The 23,239-nt window shown below is 40.8% G+C and overlaps 1 protein-coding gene across 1 annotated transcript in view; it reads right to left on the reverse strand.

Annotated features, from left to right (window-relative positions):
• The window catches only part of NEB (nebulin), a 181,532-nt gene that overhangs the window by 19,008 nt on the left and 139,285 nt on the right, over window positions 1–23,239 (reverse strand). The window contains exons 121-139 of the mRNA XM_081052074.1: window positions 21,739–21,843; window positions 21,250–21,357; window positions 19,056–19,160; window positions 17,341–17,445; window positions 16,824–16,928; window positions 16,060–16,164; window positions 15,861–15,971; window positions 15,049–15,159; window positions 14,705–14,806; window positions 14,506–14,610; window positions 9,832–9,942; window positions 9,145–9,249; window positions 8,510–8,614; window positions 7,084–7,188; window positions 5,979–6,089; window positions 5,448–5,558; window positions 4,747–4,860; window positions 3,870–3,974; window positions 472–576 (exon numbers count right to left, since the gene is read on the reverse strand). Coding sequence (XP_080908200.1) covers window positions 472–576; window positions 3,870–3,974; window positions 4,747–4,860; window positions 5,448–5,558; window positions 5,979–6,089; window positions 7,084–7,188; window positions 8,510–8,614; window positions 9,145–9,249; window positions 9,832–9,942; window positions 14,506–14,610; window positions 14,705–14,806; window positions 15,049–15,159; window positions 15,861–15,971; window positions 16,060–16,164; window positions 16,824–16,928; window positions 17,341–17,445; window positions 19,056–19,160; window positions 21,250–21,357; window positions 21,739–21,843 — 2,034 coding nt within the window. The remainder of the gene's footprint in view (window positions 1–471; window positions 577–3,869; window positions 3,975–4,746; window positions 4,861–5,447; window positions 5,559–5,978; window positions 6,090–7,083; window positions 7,189–8,509; window positions 8,615–9,144; window positions 9,250–9,831; window positions 9,943–14,505; window positions 14,611–14,704; window positions 14,807–15,048; window positions 15,160–15,860; window positions 15,972–16,059; window positions 16,165–16,823; window positions 16,929–17,340; window positions 17,446–19,055; window positions 19,161–21,249; window positions 21,358–21,738; window positions 21,844–23,239) is intronic.

Raw genomic sequence — 23,239 nt, forward strand, 5'->3', positions numbered from 1 at the left:
GTTAAGATTTCAACATTGTTTCATTTATTTTTAATTCTAGACAGTGTGAAGGAGGTTAAAATCCTATGTTTTAAAAAATGTCTATGCCACAGTAATCACGGTGTGACAGCCAAAGAGAAATTCTTTAATAAGACTTTTGTGGACAAACTAATTTTTTAAAAACCCTAAAACTTGTCGTGTTAAATTAGGTTTTTAAAAAATGTATCCCTCGCCTAGAATGAACTTTGAAAAAGACAGAGTTGCCACTCATGGAAAATGCTGATAGTTCATATTCAGGGACAGGAAGCCACCAACAAAGTGACAGAAGGTCTTTCATGCTGTGGTTTGGGATTGAAATATGAGGTGAGCCTGGAGGGTGGGAGATGTGGGGGACAGCTCCAAGTCCCCACTGCAGGTGGGGTACCAAAGCCTCCCTGCCCTACCTTGTCCCAGGTATCAGTGGGCTGTGTCACCGATTCAATACAAACTTACAAGGCTGAAGTTCTTTTGGTTCTCCCGAACTCTCTGCATTTCTGGGGTGTCCAAAACTGTTTCGTAATATGACATGCTTTTCTCTGCATCTTCCTTGTACTTTTTCTGGGAATAGATTCCAAAAATCAGGATGGAGAACACCACAGGCATGTGAACCAATGCGACCTAAAATAGCCCTTTCTGCTCAGCAGAGGGAAAGTCCCTTGTATTTTCTTGACCGTTGAAGGATGTTAGGGAGTTGTACAGCAGAACCCTCTTGGGGAGTGAGTACCAATGCCTGGACCCGAAGGGAACTGAACCCAGGTATTTAACAGGATCCACTTTCACCGCAAAGCTGGCAGAGGGAGGCATTTGTTGGCTGTTCCACGAGAGGGAGGTGACAGCCAGCAAGGGTCCTGGCAGGGAGCGAGATGGAGCCGCCGACAGTGAACTGGATGTGTAAGGGTGAAATTTGGTAGATTAATAATGTAATTAAACGTAGCTAGTTTGCAGTTTGAGCCATCGTGATATTCAGGTGTCTCCTCTTTGTTTCTCCTCCCACTGATTAACTGAAGAGCTCTGCTCCCTTTTCCAAGGCCACCCATACCCTGTTAATTAACAAACATCCTAACCTGAAAAGGGCAGCTTCTCTCATCCTCAGGCACCCAGACAGATGTCAGGACCCAAGGTCACAACTCCCTAGCTTTTTCACAACTCCTAGCAGGTTTCCCGCAGATGGCTATGGACAATGAGATTTAAGATGACACTAAGTAAGACAGACCTGAGGCCTCAGAAGACCCTGGGAAATGATTTCTCAACTATTAGCCCTCAGGTCTGCTCTCCATTGTTCTTTCCCATTTACCTGCCTATAAAACCTCTTAATCATTTTGGCTCGGGGAAGGTGTGTTTTTAGACACGAGTCTGCCATCATCCCTAGCTGCTGGCATCTAGAATAAAGGACACTATTCTCCTCACCAACCCTTGTCACTCTAGTGTTTTGGACTCTTCAGGCAGCCAGCGGCACCGAACCTGAGTTCAGTAACAGATGGAGCCAGACTATTTAATAGGCAGGTGGAGAGAAGTAAGAGGGTTAAAAGTCATCAACAAGGCCTCCCAAAAGTCACCTTAGCTGGTGATAAGGACATATTTGCTTAGTCATGAGCGGGTGTGGTCAGGCCTATTGACGACAGGAATGAGCAGGCTGGCAGACCCAGCAGGCTTTTCTCGTACACAGCTCTGACATTGCAAAAACTGGTGGCTCTACTACTACTAAACTGCCCTGGGGCCACCACCACAATCAAATTAACTGACCAACCAACTGGCCAAGATAGCTCTGAGCCAGCCATCACTTTTCTTGGGCTTTCCAACCCCTGCCCAGACTTTGGTTGCAGAAACTGCCCACAGTGGGTGCTTTTCTCCCAGACACCTATGCAATCAATCCCCCATGACTAAACTAATCACCGACTAACCATTTCCAGTTTTAAAAAGTAAAACACTTTGCCTTAGGGCATGATTTTTCTTATATTGCTTGTCACCAGGTCCTTCCACTTTTCTCTCTAGCTTATGTGTATTTAGTTCTGGTTTCTGCCACTTTTAGAAGAAGTTTGTGTGTATAGGATGGAGGGCTGAGGAAAGAGTCTAGCCACTTTTGTAATGGGATAAAATAATTCTATGTCTCTTTATCTATCTAAATTATATTATATACAAATTACATTTATAAGTGTTGAAAAATTTAATCTACTCAAAGACAACAAACAAGAATCAGTTTCAACCAATAAGAGATTTCAGCTTGGATTTTGTTTGCCTAACAGGAAGCTAGTTAAAGCAAAAGATTTCTGGATTTCCTTGGAGGGGGGGGAGTGAGTCACCTGAATGACTTCTTAGTTACGTAAATATAAGGCAAAGAGTTCTCATTGTTTTGAGAAAGAATAGAACCAGTCCTCCTTTTCTTTAGAAAAAGAATTTTTTTTTTTTTAAAGTTTAAGCAAAAGCTGTTTTAACTGTTGTGTAGACTTCGTGTTATTCACGAAGAGGGGCAATCAGTTTGCACATGGAACTTGGAGTTATCCTGAGAGGCGGGCGTCCCAGACTTCCTGGCATGAAGCATTCAGAATATGATCCTGCATTTGTGGGTCAGCTCACACTGCTTGCATTCACCCCCAAGTGTTTAGAAGTTATAAAATAAAAACTCGCCAGTGGAAACCAAGAAGCAATTTTGTGGAAAGCACAAGCACCTTCCCATCACTCCAGAAAATACTGATCTGAACTGGGAAGGAAGTAACCTGTCTGGCCATATATTAGGCCTTGGGGAACTAGCCTAGGAGAGGTCTAGGAGAGCAGAATAAGTGAATTAATCCTTCCCTGGAAAAGGTCTGTGTACTGAGGTTTTCTTTAAAGATTAACAAGGTCAAAAGGCAGAAGGTTATTTGACTCACAGCCCCAGAAATGTTGTTGGCCTTCCTGGCTCCCCCAACAACATGGTACTCTGGGGCTCATATAATTTTGGTAACAAAATTCTTCCCCACATGTCATCCCCCAAATAAAAGGTTCATTTCTCACATTTGAATATATCTGCTTCCTAATTAAGCCACTCTCTGGTCATAACTATATTTTTCATGGCTAACTTTATGACATAAAATTATATGTTGCTCCTAAAGGGTTTAAATTCATGATTCCTCCAACATGATTGTCATTAAGAGATCATCTGTGAAGATGAAAAACAAACAAAAAAGAAATAAAACAGATTTCCAGAGCCTACATCAGACCTACTAAGCTTCAAAATTCCAGGGTGGGGCCAGGAAAATCTACACTTCCAGGTGCTTATCTACTGCTTTAAAACTCTGATCAGAAAGCAAGCAAAAATTCTAACTTGGGTCTACTCAAATAAATTGCAGATTCCTGATATCATTGAAGATTAAAACAAATGAGGGCATATCCTGGTGTATGAATGACAGCCTACATTTCTTCAGCTCCCTATTTCTGAGACAATGGAGAGTTATTTACCACGGGAAGGATCGGTTAGATTGTGTGGTTAGTGTTGATGGCATAATCTCAATCTCGTTTAAAAAATTAATAATCCAAATGTGGACTGTCTACTTTGTTTCTTCTAGACTGAACACCATTTTTTTAACACAAATTTTATATCCACATTATAAGAGGCTTTACATGTTAGGATATTGATTCATTCATTATGGGTGGTACCATGTAAGAGTGCTTCAGTACCTTAAAACTCTCTCATAAAATCTATTTTAATTCTGATGCAGAAATCTCAACTTTGACTCAAACTTGCATCGTAGATGAATCTCTTCTTTTTCATTGGGCAAACTTGTAATTTGGAAGAACCAACTTAGGTATCAGTGGAAAGAGTTTTGTTCTTCATGATTTCGGTCAGTGAGTGATACTCTGATAAATGTCCTTACCTGGCTTGAAAGGTTCTTGACTTGCTGGGCATGAATGATCTCTGGAGTATCAACCACAGAAGTGAAATTGGCTTTTTCCATTTCTGCTGATTGCTTATACTTAATCTGCAAAAGGACACCCAACAATTAGATAAATGTTTATAATGTGCACAATATTTGTTGGTTTAGTTTGATTAAGAAGTGATCGATATTTCTTTTCCTAAAAGGTTCATTCATTTGCCATTTAACAGACATTTTTTTTCCTATTGTGTTTATAGCTTTATACTAAAGAGTAAGAGTCAGAAAAAAAGGTTGATTCCTAGCAGTTTAAAAACTTACTCTCTAGTTGAGCCTGGGTGCAGAGGAGGATAGAGGGGAGACATAAAGGGAAAGGATATAATAAACAGTAAGGCATGGATTGTTTACAAACATAAGAGCTGGGAGCAGGACAAATAAGCAAAAGACCCTTACCAATTAGTATTAGACAATGTAGGATGCCTAAACATTGTGTTTTAAACTTAGGCCTTTCAAGGAGGGAAAGAAAGAACTCCCAAAATATGCTAAGCAAGGAATTCTTGGTGCCTAGTGAGGAGTATATTCACTAAGAAACAAGGCCTGGGATGTTGGAGTCGGTCCCAGCTCCAGGCAGGTATTTGGTTCCCCAACTTCTGCCCTTTGCTCTCAACATCACTGTGGCTCGAAAAGGTTGATGGAAGCAGGCCTGGCAAAGGGTCCCTGATCCTTTCGTTAGAATGGATTCCACCAGGCAGATGCTTACAAATGCCACAAACACATTTGATTCTCATTGACCAACAAGTAAGATAACAGAAGGACAACACCATGTCACTGTAATCACAGGTACTTTCCCGAAAGATTGATATGAAGTAGTAACACTGACCTGACTGGCAATATCAGTAGCATTTCTGGCCCTCAAAAAGTCGGGGGTTTCATTGGCCATGGCATTCAGGCCTCTTCCTTTGACTTCCAGCTCGAGGTCTTTCTTATACTCTTTCTATAGTAGCATTAAAAGAAAGTTAGCTAACTTCCACGATGAGGTAATAAATGTACAGAGTGAATATAAAGCCACGTAACAGGCCACCTTAGTTGCAAGTGTTCACCTTCACCGTTCCCTATATGATAGGATGGAGTGGTAACCACTGAAGCCCATTTTAGGAAACGTGACGCAACTTAAGGCCTCCTTTGGACCAGTTTAGCGTGCTCTATTTAGAAAATTAAACTAAATATGGTTTGGTACACAACTAGGATTAAACTTAGGTGCATACCACTCCAGTGTGGTGTGTTTATTTAAACGAGCACACCAACTGGATCAAGGTTAAATCAAATAATATTAGATAACAGGGTATGACAGTGATAGCTACTGTAGATACAGGCTGTTATACTATCAACTTATTAGAAATTAAGATATTTTTTATTTAATGGTAATAATCATGTTGGATATGGAATTTGAAAATCTAAAACTTTCTTTATTCCCTGTGTGTGGCGTGTGTGTGTGTGTGTGTGTGTGTGTGTGTGTGTGTAACCTGGCTAGAAAGGAGAGGACGCTGTTAACTCAGGGCATGCACTTGGCTGTGGGCCCACCTCGTTGAGGATCTGAGTGGCGTTCTTTGCTCTTAGCATGTCGGGTGTATCTTCCATTTCGCTGAGACCCTTCCCACGGATGCTTTCCTCTAGATCTTTTCTGTATTCTTTCTATATCACAAAATGAAAAGCAACAATGCTGACAAGAAAGCCTGGATTGTTCCTCTCAGGAAAAGAGCCAAGAAACCACAAGATAAAAGAAAACCTCCCAATTTTGAACAGTTACAGTTTCAGTAAAGGAAGATATGCATAAATGAGGCAGGCTATAACCTTCATCAATTAATATTAAACATCCAATAAAAAACTAGAAATTAATAGAATGCTAAGGTAAGAACATTTTATTAGGTATTCGGTTAAAAAATTAGAAGAATGAACACGGGTAATATATTAGGTGGTAGTACAAAATGTGAACCCAACTTAAAACCCACAAAGTCTGGTGGTGGTGAAAAATGGTAGAACAAACACATGGATGAGTGGCATTAGTGCAATTATTTGGATCAAGAGGGAAAGAAAAGACCAACTGGGTACTACCTCGCTGGCTATTTTGGTTGCATATTTGACATGCAATAAAGCTGGTGTGACCTCCAGGCCAGTCAGGTTTCTGCCTTTGATGGACTCTTCGTATTCTTTCTTATATTCTTTCTAATGTGAGTAGGAAGGAAAGACAGGTTAACAAAGAACCTTTATTACAATTTATTGCTCATTCCTAGGTAGAAAAAATATTACAACATTTTCCATGTATGGCTTCTTAACTTGATCACAGTTCTACTAATGGTCACACATTTGAAACACGTCTGATTGTTCTGGAAATATTTTGTCCAGAGCAAATGGCCCCAAGGAAATGCAGAGGTTGAGAAGCCTTTGATGGGCCCTGCATTTATCTTTCTAACACTGTGACAGGCTGGCTCTCTAAGAGGAAAGACCAATGTGCCATCAATATTCTAAATTCACTGTCATCTCTCCTGATATTTTTCTTAAGGCAACAAAAGATTCTATTTCTGAATTAGAAGTAAGTGACACAAGAGAAAAAAACAAACAAACAAAAAAACAGCCTAGAAGAAGGAGAGCCTGAGGGCACCAAATGCAAACTTGGCCCTTTTCATAATCATGACCTATTATCTTAACTCACTGAATAGATAAAGTAGACAAAATTATTTTTAAATGGCTCTGCTTACACTTCTAAAATAGGAGATATGACATCTTGACTTTCAATGTTTTGATAAACATTTTGATCACTAATCTCCTTTTGTTTGGCTTGGGGCTTTCTATTAAGAGAAGAGCAGTCCAAAGCCCATGGTGGGTGGGTCTGTGCAGAAGGGGCTTTTCATTCATCAAAGAAAAATTCGTATGATATTCAATGTAATTTATTTCAGTGTCAGGAGTAGTTTGCTACGTTCTAATTCTATGAAAATGATGGTTGAAATAAAACATATATGGTGAGTGTTTACTATTCAGAACATTTTTGATAACTGAACCATAGGATTTCTGAGATGGAAATGATTTTAGTGATCACATGTTAAAAAGTCCTACCATCCACACTTGTGGATGACAGGAGGCTGGATACATTTGTGGGCAGAGTCTGTTTTCATGAGGTTGATGGTGCATTTGTTGTGTGGTGTGTTTTTGTGGAACTTACCTCACTTTGCATCTGCTGAGACTCCTTGGCAGTGATGTACGTTGGTGTTTCAAAGTCCAACATGGGCTTTCCTCGTTCCTTTTCATACTTTTCTTTGTATTTCACCTGGTGATGAAAAGCCTTATTAGAGAATCTCTCCTCTGGTCAATTCGTAGACAGAGACCAGTTTAAAGATAGTTTGTTTTTTTTAATCGATACATTATATCCAACTGGGTGTCATCTCTGCCACTTAAAAGAGTTTCCCAGTGTGTTTCAGATCCAGAACGTTTTTGTTGCTGCCTGGGGGAAAAAAAATGCCACTGCTATGTGTGAGGCATAATCAGGATTTGTGTTCAATCCAAGGAGATGAAAGAGAATCACTGTAGAAAGATCAACAAAGTGAAATGTTGAGGCTAGGAAATGCATGGGAAAAACTGCCCACAGATAAGTTTGGCCAAGATTTGATACGTGTAGATGGGAACATTTTAACCATAACATTAGCTAATATTTCTGATAAAAATCTCCAGCTTTTGTTTCAAAAGAATTGTTAACAGAGACCTGAGATCTTGATTGACTAGATAATGCATGTAACTTTATTTATGTCAATAACTCTTTCTGGGTCATAACCAGTAATGTATTTAATGCAACCAACATAAACGGGTATAAAAATGAAAATGAGTTTACGTGTTGACTGACTTACTAAGAAACCTGACCTTCTCTAAAACCACCAACACTATTGTACAACACAGTCTCAGCTTCACAGGATAAAGAGGCAGAGGCCCTGGTTCATGCAGCATCTTAACGGCAGCACTCAGCTCCGCTGTTTTCCTTGTATCGACACATCAGTACAGAGCCTGGGGGCACGCTCTGCTCTACAGATGATAGGAGGACATTCCCAGGATTTTAGCCCTCTTGGTTAATGCCCAAAGGGACCTAAACAATCCTGAATTTGTGATACGGGGGGTCATGTGATAGCATGCACCTTAATTATTTTACCACCGATTTTGCAGTTTCTGAAATACCCAGAGACTACTCCAAAGGCAGATCTGATCATATCACTTCTCTGCTTCAAATCTTCCTAAGTGGCCCTGTTACCTATTGCGATGTTTCCTAACCCACGGTGCAGACTCATGGGGGTCCACGGGAGTCACAGTAAAGGGTTTGTCCCCTTGCAATGTCATCGCGAGGCCTCCTGTCCCTGTCAGGAACCCGTCACACGTCCTGCAGGCATGTGCTCTGTTTCTCAGTATATGTCAATGCCGTTATCATTTATAGCACAAACAGTTGTTTCCAAATGTTAATAAATTCATAGCCCCTCATAACTTTGGGCATTTTCTCAAACAATGGTTACTAAAACTACAACTACGATTCTGGGGGCAATCCATGAAGGTTTTTGACGTTGCAGATAAACTTGCATCAGGAAAAAGGTCCGTTTTGATCAACTTACTATGCTCTGTAATTCTGTGGCCTCTTTTAGATGCAGCTGCTCCAGGTTATCGGGGATCGTGTGGTAGTGGCCTTTACTCTTCTCATAGTTCTTCTTGTATTGGTACTGTGGGGAAGGTGGCAGAAAGGGCACACTGATGGCGGAGCTGCTAGGCATTCCTACTTTTCCTCTTTAGATTAGACATGTACACAGCCACAGCAGCAAGACCAAATTAAAATGAACAAACACTAAATAGGGGGTCAAGAAGCATTCAGCACTGTCAATTAACACAGGCTGTAAACATTTAGGTTATGTGGCTTATTCAAAGCAGGTTTTAAGAGTGAAAGGTGAAAAGTGAAAGAACCTACTCCAAGTGGTAATTCTATATCCTTAGAAGAAGGAAAGGGATTTGTTAAAGAAAAAAATAAAAAGTTTAAATATTCTAAAATCAGAAGCATTTTTATACTCTGTGAGGTGTTACAGTCTGGAGAAGTGGTAGGTTAATGTTGTAATTTGCAAGAATGCACTCAAACAAGAGAAGAGCTTTCCTATAAATCTAGCGTCTCAGTAGCAGAGGAGTTGCATGTGAGCTCAGAGAAGGAATTTAGTTGCAAATGGGCAGACATGCTGTTTTTGGAGCAAAGGCCTGAGCTTACAGAGCTGGCGAGTTGACTTGTGTTCAGGACATGATTCATTATTAGAGATTCTTTCATGTCAGTCACGGGTTTGTGAAGTTTCTTCAGATCAGCCTTATATTTAACCTGTACGTGAAGGGGGAAAAGGGAAGTCACATAAGTAGGAAATGGGAAATAGTACTAATGAAAGCCATAGTAAGAGCCATCCTGAAACGAGTGCTGGAGATGGTGATGGAAAACCAGTTATTCCTTATCCATGGAGACAAAAAGTGAAAACAACTCAAGTGTCTTTCAACAGATGAATGGATAAACAAAAGGTGGTTTATATACAATATGGAATATTATTCAGTCATGAAAAGGAATGAAGTTCTGATACATACAACATGGATGAACCTTGAAAACATGATGTGAGGTAAAATATGCCAGACAAAAAAACAGGACAAATGTATGATTCCACTGATATGAAAACTCGACTAGGCAAATTCATAGGGACAGAAAGTACATTAGAGGTAACTAGGGTCTGGGTTGTGGAGGGAATGGAGAGTTATTTGCTTAATACAGAGTTTCTACTTGGGGTGATGAAAAAGGTTTGGAAATCATGGTGGTACTTGGACAAAACTGTGAGTATAATTTAATGCTACTGAATTGTATACTTAAGAACAGTTAAATTTTATGGTATATAGTTTACTACAATTAAAAAGAACATACCTCACTCGCGAGATTATTAGCATCTTTCATGACTTTGTAGAGCTGGCTGTCTTTCGGATTGTATTTGGGTGCCTTGCCCTTTTCTTTGTCAAAATTTTCTCGGTATTTAACCTAATAGCAAAAGCAAAAATCCAAATTATTCTTGAACATACATTAATTTGAAGACGGAGGAATGGAGGAAATCTGAATGCAAAAGAATATGTGTTATACATAAAGTGATCATATAGTTTATTATCCAATCTAGGATACTTTTAATAGCAAAAGGGGCACTATTAATAATTATGTTGGTACAACAGACAATCAAGAATAAGATTCAGTGATATAGTATTTGACTTGCTCGCTTTTATATTATCCAGAGGTATGAAAGATAATCACATCTTTTTAACACAAAATAAAAATAAGTGGAAAAAGGCTTTAGGTTAAATTCAGAGAAGTGATCTGATGTACGAGTACATGGTTTGGAGCATTTTGACCCTCCTATCCAGCAAAACTAGAAGCATTTAGGTCTATTGGAAGGAGTTCCGAGAGGAGTTGTAGATTCCCAAGAAGAGTGAGAAGTTAGGAATCTGTTAAATTAGGAGAATTTCTTGTTGTTTTAAAAGAGTACTTTGGCTGTATCATTTTAGTTTTTTACACTTGGCAAAAGAATGGCATAGCTTCTGAGTGAAAAAAGAACAGAGTTTGGGAGTTAAGGGCTTCCATATTATTTCAGGCTAGAAGAAAGAAAGAAGTGAGATAATTTAGAATCATGAAAAAAATAAGATTTAATATATTTATAGGATACATAAAAGTGGTACTATGTGATCTCAGTCTGTTGAGATCTTGCTTCCAAAGCATATCCTCTGTTTGACTCAAATAAATATTTTAAAAATTAAAACAAAATTAAGACTATGCAAAGGACTAAATAACTTCAATTTAAAAAATAAGTATAACTCCAGGCACTAATAGTTGCTCAATAAATATGAGTTGATTCAATAAAAGGAAGAAACAGTCATTATGTTAGGTAAAATAGCTAAAGAAGATGTTTTATTTATAAGAAAATTCAACAGAATAAACTGAAAGTGATAGAAACATTTTCTGACTGAAAAATCGACTGATGCCTTTTTCAAGAGTACTCTAGGATTAAGTCCAGAAGTAGAACTCCCCTAGAAGTTTCACTCCAGGAAAAACGAAAAATGAGCTCTCTCTAGATGTTAGCAAACTAAAAGGGCAATATCTAACTCTCTGGGAAACCTAGAATTTTTGTTACTGGTGGGATGAAAGACCCACTCATTCAAAGTTAGCACACTAGAATCCAGTCACCCAGATATTTCATTCTGTAGACATTTAAAATCAATACCCTTCATGCCTCATCACTCTACTTCACTTCCCCACAACTTTACATACCCAGCAGAACAGACACAAAATGAGACCACTCCAGTGCTAAGAACAGTGAAATCTGCCACGTCAGAGAAAATGCATTCACAATGCTGGGAGTCATTTATTTGGAATAAATCTAGAGTGGAAATGCAGAGAAAACATCAGCATGCAGACAGTACTGCACGATGCAGGCACGCGGAGACAGACACACAAAGGAGGAAGCAGAAACACAACATAACAGGAAAACGAAATGTAAATATAAATGCTTCAATGGCTTGTCTCTGGGAAAAAATTCATTCTCACAATAAAGAAATGAAAAGCCTTCTAAAGAAAGTCAGAGGTAGTGAGCTGGTGTCTGGACCAGAAGGAAACTTTTTCGAAGGGATACTGAAACCCAGAAGACTAGGGTTGATCCCAACAGCTGTAAAACAAAGACGAGCAAAGTAAACTAGATGTGCAGAGTCAGACTGAGGAAGAAAGTTGCAAAACTCGGATGACAGCAAAATCCGCGTCTTTTAGAAGTATGCTAAATTCCTCTTTCTATCTTTTAGAAATCACTCGTTTCTGAAGAAATATTTATATGAAGAGCAGCAAGTCCACTGGTCTCACTTCAGTTTCTTCTGTGAATTTCAAGTAAACTTAAATTTTAACTTTTTAATTAAAAAAGAAAAGTTATGCCTCCCTTTTCCACAGAGAGGCCCCCAAGCAAAGGCCTCCACAACAACTAATGTGAATCTGGGTTCAACACAAAAAGGCCTTCATTTTGGACTGGATCGTCTGAAGAACTACTACCTTCTGAAAGATATGGACACACATCAGATTCAGGACTCCAGAAATTCTTAGACAAGGTAGCAAATATAGTAAATTCTTGGTATTGGACTAGGCAGTAAGTACAGTAAAACCACATACATGTGGCATTTTGGAAGGGTAAAGCTTTCTTTTTCCTGTTAATCATGGAAACTTGAAAAGCAACCATGAAATGCTATGTATCAGCAAGTACAACATCAGTATTTATAATCCCATCAGGCCCAGATATTGGCTTATATGGATGCAGTTAGGAAAGTGGATTCAAATCAATTATTCTTTCAAGGTTTAATGGAATTGAAAGGTCTAACATCCAACTGTTCAGCTCCTTATCAGGGAATTGGTGCTCCTGAAGACTGAAGAACAGGCCCAAGAATTAGGAAATTTCTTACTAGTAAGATTGTAAAACAGGGCAAAAGAGTTGTGAGTGAAACTTTTTAAGTAGTCTATTCTGTTGATTTATAGTATGTCCCAACCTAGAGATTGTGAAATACTAGTCTTAAATATACTAAACATTAACAATGGTAATCAGCAGATGTTTCCTTTGTGGTGGGAGATGAGAGTCTCCATTTGTTTTCATTCCATCTTTTAATTTGATCATTGTCAGCAACCCAAGTCAAGTCTATCTTCCTATTCCAAGTGGCATGTTCCAGAGGGAAAGCTTCATGCAAGAAAAGACGGGTGTGTGCAAAAGTATATCCTCTGACAAATTTCCACAGCATTCTACACATTCCAACACAAAATCAACAGAAAAGAGTGCAACTTGGTCAGTCCCCTGACCAAGGCTAAGAAAGTGGACAAGAAAAAGAGAAGGGCAGAGATGGCAGCTTGCTAGTGCCAGTCTTACATCACTAATGAGTGCATTAATTTTCTTAAGATGCCTCATCATAGGGGTGTCATAAGATGCGGTGCCGTGCCCGTGTCCTCTCCTTTGGCTTTTGAGGTATTCTGCCTAGAGTGCCAGTAAGACAGCAAAGTCAGAATGGGAAGAGCACACACATAAGTGAAGCCCCGTGGGGCCCAGGGCCACACCATGAAGCTGTAAATCCTGAGGCAAGCCTTTCACAGGAAGTAAACCCAGCAAGGTGAGCTCATAAAAGGACCTGGTTGGGTCTCATTCTCCACATCATAGCATTCACTTAGGATTGGAAGTATGTGCCTTTAGAGTTTGAAAAATAAGAAAGTCTTTAAAATTTCAATATCAAAGTCATTCCTTTGTTTTTAACTTGATAATGGTATGACCTTGGAAATTTAAAAGCTTATTAAAAAATTTTTACATTAAAAAGTTCTTGTTACATTTCATTACTTTTAGAGATTACACTGTTTGTTGTTGGTGGTGATTTCATATCTTAGTCTCAAATGCTTATGTAATTCTATTAATTTAAAATAAAAATCTTGCATAGGAGTCTTAAATTAACAAACTGAAAAAAATCATATTTGCTTGTCATCAGTCATCTGAACTTCTTTATAATTCCAACTTGTTGTGTCCCTTGATATTACTACTTTATATCTTCCAAGAGATTGGAAACCCACATGTGGTATTGCTGAAAGTCATACACACGACAACTAAATGTATCCCAAACCCATTTTTTCAAACAAATACTTGTGAAAACACACATTGAAGAAGGTAGGACCTCCACATTGGAGAAGAAATAAGCTGTTCTTGAGGTGAAGTCCTACAGGACTAAAACTTGCCCTCTGACAGATCTGGTGGTAGCTCACAGGGTCTCTGAGCTAACGTCTGAAACCCCATCACAGCTTGGGGGTGTTCTAGACAGTCTAACAAGGGAAATTAGGTAATGTGGCAAGCAGGTTTGGGTAACACATTTCTGAGTCCATCTTCTCAATAATATGAAATCTCCTAAAATGAAACATTCCCCCCAGCACCCTGTCCATCCCTTGATCAAACACTTATCACCCCAAATTGTACTTGTTTATCTGCAGGCATACAGTCTGAGGTCATCTAATCACCCTTACTTCCTAGCCCAGGCACTTAGTATATGTATGCTGTATGAAAGAATATAGTTACTGCATCAGGCTTGTTCTAGAAGTTAGATGTCTGTGACGCTTGCATGTTAACAAGATCCCACAGGGGACTTAAGTATGAGTCAGGCCCTCGGGATGTAGCTCTCAGTGCCTGGGAAGAGGTTCCAGAAGGACCTCATGAGCTGGTCCTTTTGTCACATGAAGATAGCTAAGCACACAAATACCTAGACACAGTCCCCTAAATGGAAAAGTGGAGAACAAGAAAGGCCTAGAGATGTTAGATGGAAACAAGAAAGGTCCTTAGCACACTTTATGATACAGCTTTTCAAAGCTCTACAGTGCTAGCAAAGACCCAATATCTCTTTGGTTGTTAATATTGCACTTTGCTTCTGGGGATCACTTCTTCCTGCAAGGTGTTTTGTTTTTGGTTTTTGTTGTTTGTTTGTTTATTTTTGTTTTTGTTTTTTTTTTTGTTTTGTTTTAAATCTCCCCACATTAGAGCTGCCTCTTGCCCATCTGTGTTACCTGGCTGCTCAGCCTGGCGGCCTTCTTGGCCATTTCAATGTCCGGACGACCAAGCATGCTTAACCCATGGCTGCCCTCCTTCCGGTGCTTGGCTCTGTACTCCACCTGAATCAAAGAAAACCAAAATGGGTGGTGAGTGCTGTGTATTACTTGTTGACAGTGACCATTGGGACCAAGTACATTTTAACCACAACCTTACCTCACTGGCCTGTTTGGCTGCCTGCGTGGCCTTCTTGATGTCTGGCCGATCGGCCACTGTGGTATAATGCAGGTTTTCTTTGGCATCTTTTTTGTAGGCGACCTTTATTTGGGAAAAGAAAAAAAAAATATTTACTCACTTGAGAGAGAGGCTATCTTTCCAAAAGTCCTCATTAAGTACCAGGAACCTTTTTATTAAAACTAAACCAATTCTACCACCATATTTTTTTAAACTATCAGATATAGAAATTAGGGTGACCCCTCCCTGAAACCAGCTCAGCATGCACCAATTGGGGCTCCACGGCCTCAGTGGGCCCTGAGAGAGTGTTGAGAGGAGAAACTTACATCACTCTGCTTCTTGGCCACTTCCATAGCATGTTTCACCTCTGGAGGCTCCAGCATGATGGAATAGTTGGATTTCCCTTTCTCCTTGACAAACTTCTTTTTGTAATTTGTCTAAAAAGAGCCAGAGTCATGTAGATGAGCAGAGGAAGCTGGGAACAGAATTGATTTACTTGAAGAACTTTGAGAAGATCTCCAGGAAAACCCGTGGCCCCCCGTTTTGGCATCAGTCTGGAACTCGGGTCTCTGATCCACATTCCACTTCTTCTGTGTCATTTCTGTCCTAGAATCCAACACTTGAACTACACACCAATTGCTGGAGAACTGACCATAAGGAAATTAAGCTCTTTCATTCACCATTTCTACCTTTTCAAAATATGTGGAACTCTATAGGAGTCATAAAATATAACAGCATGATTATTCAAGCCTTACTGGTAAGGCCATAGAGGGCAGAGATGACTGAGACACAAAGAGGTAATTTTCACCTCTAATTGTTTAGTTTAAGAGTACGAGAGGCCAATCTTCACCGGCAGAACGTCCTCCCTTAGTAGCCCTAGGTTCGTAACATCTTATATCGCTAGATAACATGCCCTGTGGCAAATCCCACATCTGCCATCATTGCCGTGATTGGAAGGCTAATAACAAATGGGTCATCCTTTAAACCAGAGTTCAACATTCACAGACAAGTGTTGATGGTAAGAGTGAAGGGACATAAAGGGAAGCGTTTGTAAGCAGAAAGGCAGCCTGTGGTCTTTGGCTGGGTGCTAAGGTACGGTGACATGGCTGCTGCCAAGAGTCGGGGGCTGGTCACTTACATCACTGACGTGCTTGGTCACTTTCTTGACGTGAATGGTGTCCCGGGTCTCTGGCAGTGTTGTGTACGAGCCCTGGGCCAAGTGCTTCTTCACGTGGTCCTTGTACTTGTTCTGAGGAAATCCACAGAGAGCTTGTTAGAGTGTCTGGCTGGGCACCAGCCCAGGATGGGAGGAGCACACATGGCTGCTGGAGGGTTACCTCGGACACCAGGTGGCTGACAGCCTTTGCCAGAAGGATCTGAGGAGTGTCAGGCACAGCATGGCAGCTTCCTCTTTCCTTGACGTGTTTCTCTTTGTATTTCAGCTGCAGGAGTGAAACAAGCATACCTTTACCCCCTCTGGGTCCCCCACATGTTTTTATCAAGCTCCCAAGTCACTGGATTGAGGTGGGAGAGCAGCACTGTTGACCCAGCAGGAACATTAAACTCAGTAAAAGATCTGACGCTGGGAAGTACACAAACAGGGTTTTACTTTTCTCTCTGGCAAGTTGAGGTTGTAATAACCATCCGAATGGATCTCAGGATAAATCTTCATACAGACAGCCTTAGTGCACAGCATTTTCAAATATGTCATTGGACGCTCCCCCAAACCCCGGGAGGCATGACGATCCCTTCTTTCCAGACAAGAAAACTGTGGCCTAGGAAGAATGTGGTCCCACAGAAATGAATTTGTTTCTTTATAGAATCCAGTCAGGCCTTTAGATCCCCAGTTCTTGCTGTGTGAATTATCTTGCAGGACAGTAGAAATCCAGGTCGGTCACCGGGGTTTACTAGCTTCCCACAGAGGCCACCCTACGCTGCCCCATCACTGGGGTCCCTGGGAGCAGGGTCATGTTTCACGAGCCACACCTGAGCTCCTACAGCAACAGCCGTCCTCTGTCCTGCGCTGGGCGCCCCTGGGGGCTGTGCCGCAGAAGACGGCCCTGAGTGGGCTTAGGCAGCATGGAAGGGACGGGATACTTACGTCACTTTCTATCAAGGAATTCCTTAGGGCCAGCACCATGTCCTTATCATCAGTGACAGAAAGCTTACAACCCTTGAGGAACTCTCGGTCCAGCTTGTATTCAAACTGTGATAGAAGGCAGAGGAAGAGAGGGTAGACAGGCAAAGGAGAAAGCCGGCGTTTGATTCAATCCGTAGCAAGTCCTGCTTTGAAAGAGGGCTTGCTACCAGAATGCGGGTCGGGGCTTCCTGGCTCCTCACAGCACGCTGGGCTCCACCTTTCCAGTCCCGAGGCTAAGACCAAGCCCTTGACCCCCCACCTCAACCTGCTCGTCCCAGCCCCACCCCAGCCTTGCTCAGGACTCTGGACCATTTGTGTCTGGGCCCAGCCATGGGAGCCCAGGCTCTGTGGCCAGTCGCTTCCTGTGTCTTCCACTCCTCTCAAGCCTCTTGTCCTCCTTGGCTCTCAAATGAGCGAGGATTAAGACCCGGGGCAGCGGTTATTAATGTTTGGTCTCATCCACGTCTGTCCAACTCACATCGCTTTGCTGCAGGGATGACTTGGCAGCCTGGATGAAGTCCGGTCGGTCAGGGGTCCACTTCCAATGGGCCTTGTTGGCTTCATACAGCTTCTTGTAGTCCAGCTGTTTTAAACAAGAGGAAAACAGACCATGTTACTCAGCGAGCTGAATGCCTAACCCCACGCGCTACACAGAGGGACTCCTTTTGCATTTTAACACACAACAAATTATGGTTCTTTATGCAAGAGGCAGCCCAAATTAAAATTTCTCTATAATTGATGCAGCGTCGTTGGTCACTCAAGAGGTCATCTTATGAGATCCTTTGGTCTCAAATTAGGGGCGAAAAAATTCAAAGGCCTCCAGGTGAAATGATTCTACAGGCTTTTTAACTCTGCCAGTGTAGCTTAATCCTCTTCAGCATCAAGGACTTTCAATTTCTAACTAAATTCAGGCTTAATTTAAACAAAATATTAAACATTTATAGTAAATTATTTTGTGCCAGGCACTTTTCTAAGTGCTTTTTAAATATTAACTCATTTGATATTCATAATAACTGCATGCAACCAACAGCTGAGGAACTGCCTAGAAGGGTTAAATAACCTGCCCAACGTGAGACAGTTCATAAAAGGTGGAGATGGCATTCAAACCCAGGCAATCTGGCTTTAGAGGTGCTTATGCACTCGCTAGACTTTCATCTGACCTGGAGAACTGGCTGCCTCGAGCCATATCTGAGGCCCAGAGTATCTATCATTTAATTTGAGAGTCCTTCGGAAGAGCCCTCTCTATCAAGCACATTTCTTTCCTCACTCTTTTTTCCTCTCTCTCTTTTTTTTCAAGGCCTAACCTGCACACAATAAAATGTACATGCATCTATGTCTACTGTTGAATAAGTTTCCCCTGACATTATTGTGAACCTTTTCAAACACACAGCAGGGTTGCAACAATCCTGCAGAGCATACCCAGACACCCCCCGCCTGGAGTCGACCATGTACATTTTACTGCTGCATTTGCTTTTCCCCACATCCATCCTGCTACCCATTCCTCAATCCATCCTCAGGACACCTGTAAGCTACCTGCCAGCCCCCATCAGCAGCATTTCAGTTTGCTGGCCCTAATAAACATATGTTCTCTCTGGCACTAGTGGGCACTAGTAGGGTTATAATGGTTTCATTATATAATTATTTGTGTGTTTTTAAAAAGTTAATATTCATCTAAATGCACAAAAATGTTTCTGTGATTGAGGCTTTAAGATGCCCCACCACAAAGAAATGAGTCAGCACCAGGAGATCCAAGCAGGAGCAAGGTCTAGGCCAACTCCTGACAGTACAAAGTGACTGAAAAATAACTTTTTTTTTTTTTTCCATAAGAAGCAGGTTCTAGGATTTGGGACAAGAGGAGAATATGGAGGATGGAGGGAATGAAAGATGCTGAGACACTCTCCAAAATGCAACTTTCATTTCAGAATTATATCTCCTATTTCTCAGCCACCTCGCATGAAGGCTGACTGGGTCACATCCGTGGCACGAGCTCGGTCACCCTTGCTCTTCCTCGTTCTCCTGTGTGAGAACCAAAGGCAGCACTTAGATTTCAGCGTCACTACTCCTGTGCCCGGGGTCTAACTCTTGATGTGGACTCACTAGAGTTCAGTCACCTAAAGAGAGTAGGAAGAGGTCACGTGTCCTGCAGACACTGATAAACACGCCGTTAGCCTTGGGGAAGGTTCCAGAACTTACGTTGGTGTTGACTTTGTAGGCGTCCTTGGCTGCTTTGATATGAACAGCATCTGGCTTAATGGTACAGTTGGACTTATTTCTTTGGTAAACTTCTTTGTATTTCAGCTATGTGAAGAAACACAGTGACAAGGTTAATTTTTTTTTTATAGCAGCCTACCAAGCGTTTTTAAAAAACAAGAAATTAAAACTGTGACTATAGTACACAATGTTCCTTAACACAGAATAAATCGGTGTGAAGCACGGATGCAGTCATGCAGACGCGCACTTTCCTGTCTCAGATCTTAAAAGCGCTCCCCCGGACACACTGAGAATGTTCACCAGTGTCACCATAGGATTTATGTCCCCTGAGCTTGTGCTGAATCGGGCCAGTGGCACAGCTACTCTTGTGTGTTTTCCCTTCTCCAAATCACAGAATCTTAAGTTCAGAACATCTTGAAAACTGCTGACAGAAGAGAAGCTTGCCCCAACCAGATGGAATGATCGCGCCTGCCTTCTGTGCCCCATAGGTCCAGCTGTTATCATGTCATGCTGTACTTATTTGTTTCTCTGTCTATTCTTTCCAATAAGCTGAACCACTTGAGGGCAACAATTGGGTGTCACTTATTGTCTCATTCCTAGTGTCAGGCACATAGAAACCCCATAAATATTTGGTGAACAAATGAACTGACAAATGGATGCAGCCAGCCCTATCGTGACTGCTAGGGCCACATGTAGCAAGTCTGAGCACAGTGGGTTTGGATGGGAGAGAAGGGCACGGAAGCCTTCGCTTCTGAGGACCCCGTAGGTAGTTCCCCATCCTGGCCCTGGAAATTCTAGCTTCGCTCAGTTTTGCTCCCCTTAAATAGAAAGGACCTGGAGCCCCATCTGGGCCTTCTCACTAATTGTTGCCGAAAGACCCTAGGCTTTAATGTGGTTAAATTTGAAGTACAACTGTTCTAAGGAAACCTGGTGGTATTACTAAATTTGCTTGATCATAAGAATCACAATTTTCTGTGGCTTACCACAGACGTAAGAAATCAATATCTTTAGGGAAGAGGCCTAGAAATACGTATGTGTCATCAGTATCTCAGGTTATCGTTATAATCATAAATGGATGCAGAAATCTTTCATTTTCCTACAGTGAGAGGAAGTGGATTGCACCACATAAAGGATCTATCGGAAAGATGTTTATGAATACCTGATGGTCACGTTTGAAGTGCCCAAACTTATTTTAACATGAAAAATATGTTAAATATGAAAAGTATGAAAAAATGTTTTGAAAATGTTTTACAGATTTCTGCCTTCAGAAACAGTGCACTGAATGTATTTAATGTTTTTCATGGAAACTCAGGATCCACATTGTGAACACGTTTATTAATCTACTAAAGAATTCCTGAGCACCAGCCATAGTCAAGGTTTTGGGGTAGGGATGAGCAATTTCCACAGATGCCTTTGCTATTCTTTCTGGTGCCCATGTAGCCATAGAGTTCTCTAAAATATTTAATCTCTTTTTTTTAAAACAACAATGGTGATAGTTTTCAACCATAGAATCTAGCCATATATCTGAAAATTTATGAATACAATTTGTCTTCAAATTCAGAGTATTTGAATTTGATGGCTACCTTGTTTCTCTTAGTTAAGATAAGAGCTTACTAAGTATTAATAGCGTTTATGGCACATTGCATTTTTCAGAATGGTCTCTATAACATCCCCCCCACACACACATGCTTTTCTACAATGTAACCTTGTCATTTGTTCATCCAGGGGTGGCATGTAGCTCTTCACCCATTGAATCTGGGTGTCCACTGTGTCCAATCAAATATGGCAATAGCGACTCACGTCAGCTCTAGGAAAAGCCCTTAACTGGGCTGGAAGCTTCTACTCCAGCCTCTCGGAACCCACCCCCCATGCTATGAGATGTCCCAATCACATGAAGGGGTTGCTGTCTATACACAGCCAAGCTCCCTCAACTGCCAGCCATGTGAGGGAGCCATCCTGATGGCCTGGCCCACCTCAGCCTCGCCTGTCTGCCAACAGCGTGTGGAATAGAACAGCCACAGCCAGTCAGCTCACAGAATCATGAGCAGAAAGAGATGATTGTTGTTTCAAGTGTGAAGGAGATTGTTGTACAGAAACAGATCATCGGACCAGGGTTTATTATATCACATCAGCGAGGCCAAGATGAGAAGGACTACAGTGCTCTTTGGGGACTTACGTCACTGACTTCATCCCTGACCTTCCGGACATGTAGCAACATGGGTGTGTCGTGGATTGTGGTGTAGCCTCTGGGTTTGGCCTTGTTGTATTCCAACTTATAAAGTATCTAGAGGAGATGAAAAAGCAGAAAGAGTCAATGTTAGGTATCTTAATTTACAATGTAAGGTAACGTAAAAATATAGATGCAAAAGTGTTTTGTTTTTTTTGAGAGTATATAAAGGAAAGACAATTCTATACACTCAACAGGTGCTTTCATGCTTTCTGCTAAGGCCCCAGCGCCTCTAAAATGAGGTGTGTGCCAATTTGGTTGGAACAGTTCTTTATTGCAAAGGAAGATTCCTGAGTGTAGCATGACATTTAGCATCTCTGCCTTGCTCCCAATAAATGGCAGGAGAGTCTTCCAGACATTGTGACAATTTAAAATGACCCTCCACATTTGCAAATGCGCCCTGCATTGGAGAATACATGCAGTGTTTCTTGTTCTTACATCACTGATCTGTTTGTTGACTTTTGTAGTTCGCAGGTGTTCTGGAGTGTCCACAATTGAGGTAAATTTGCCCTTAGATTTTTCATATTTTTTCCTGTACTGGATCTAAATTGTGGAAGAGAAGAACAAGTTAACTCTAAGAAGTAGATCAGAGAGCTTTACAGAATCTAATTTTCCTCTTGAGAGAGTCTCACAGCAAATAGTAGATTATATAAACCACAGATGTGGGGGAAGGTGTCATGCTTTCTTTTTAAATCCTAATTGAAAATGCTTAACATAAATCTGTATTTGACAGCCATCGTGTAATGGAGTAGCAAATAATAACAATAACAAAAATGATGTTTTCAATATACTTTCTACATATGGAAACCGAAGCCCAGAAGTATTAAAAGACTGAGCTAAGGGCACATATAAAGTGAATCTCAGAGCCAGGACGAGACCCTTGTTTCTGGACTCTGACAAGTAATTATTCACTCACAATATGCTGCATCAAATATGTATGATCTCTTAAAGTGTGTTTCCACATCAAAGATGAAACAGATATAAAATAAAAAATGAGTGTATATATAGTTTAAAGTATATATCATTTGAAAAAAGACATTTATTTTTGTAATGTCCAAGTCGTGATTTTTTTTTCCATGCATATAAGCTGTTTCAAGCAGTACAGATACAGAGAGCACAACAAAATTCCATGCACAGCTATCTGACGATCATATCAGGACCCCCCAAAAAAAAGGGGGAAGGCAAATAGAATATTCATAGGGAGTCCTCATCCCCCTCATTTCATGTGTTGATTTGATGTCAAACTAAAGTATTAAACAAGTTTCTAATACAAAAGATTGATTAAAAACTTTTTTGTGGAGGAGCAATGGCATTTTATTAACATTGTATCTAGTAGTGAAACAATTATCACTGGATTTTGCTGCTTCAAACTTATCTTTCAGCATATGATAGAAGGGGCATGTGTGCTTCCACTGACCTTTTGGGAAGGTAATGTTATCAGCAATGTTATTAACACGTGTGTGAGAAGACAATGTGCTGGAAATAACCTAGCGGATTCAGCCTCAAACTCAAGAGGGGCCATGAATATGTACAATATTCAAAGAGCTGCTCTGTAATCCTTCTCTCTCCTAAAGAGTTGTAGTGACCACTGAACAATGGTCACATTAGATGAAGACGTTAAATATTCAGATATTTTAAATGCTGTTGAATCTACTTAATATCTTCAATATCTAAGGAATTTATTTTTTTGGGGGGGAAATATTGAAAAATATAAGGTGATATTACATAAATTCGGAAATCAAGTTTGAAAAAGTCTCAGTAAATCTTACTAGAGTTTCAAAGGTGTCCGATGATGTACAGATGATGTCTGCTGGACCATCACAGTGGGCCAGAGCCAGAGTTCATTTAGAAGGAACAAATATTTATGCAGCTTTATCATGAGACACCAGCTTGGGCAGGGGTCAGGGGAAGGAAATCAAGGAAAGCGGAAGGTAAATGC

This window comes from Rhinolophus hipposideros, assembly GCF_964194185.1.
Source record: "Rhinolophus hipposideros genome assembly, chromosome: 6".
Taxonomy (NCBI): Eukaryota; Metazoa; Chordata; class Mammalia; order Chiroptera; family Rhinolophidae; genus Rhinolophus; species Rhinolophus hipposideros.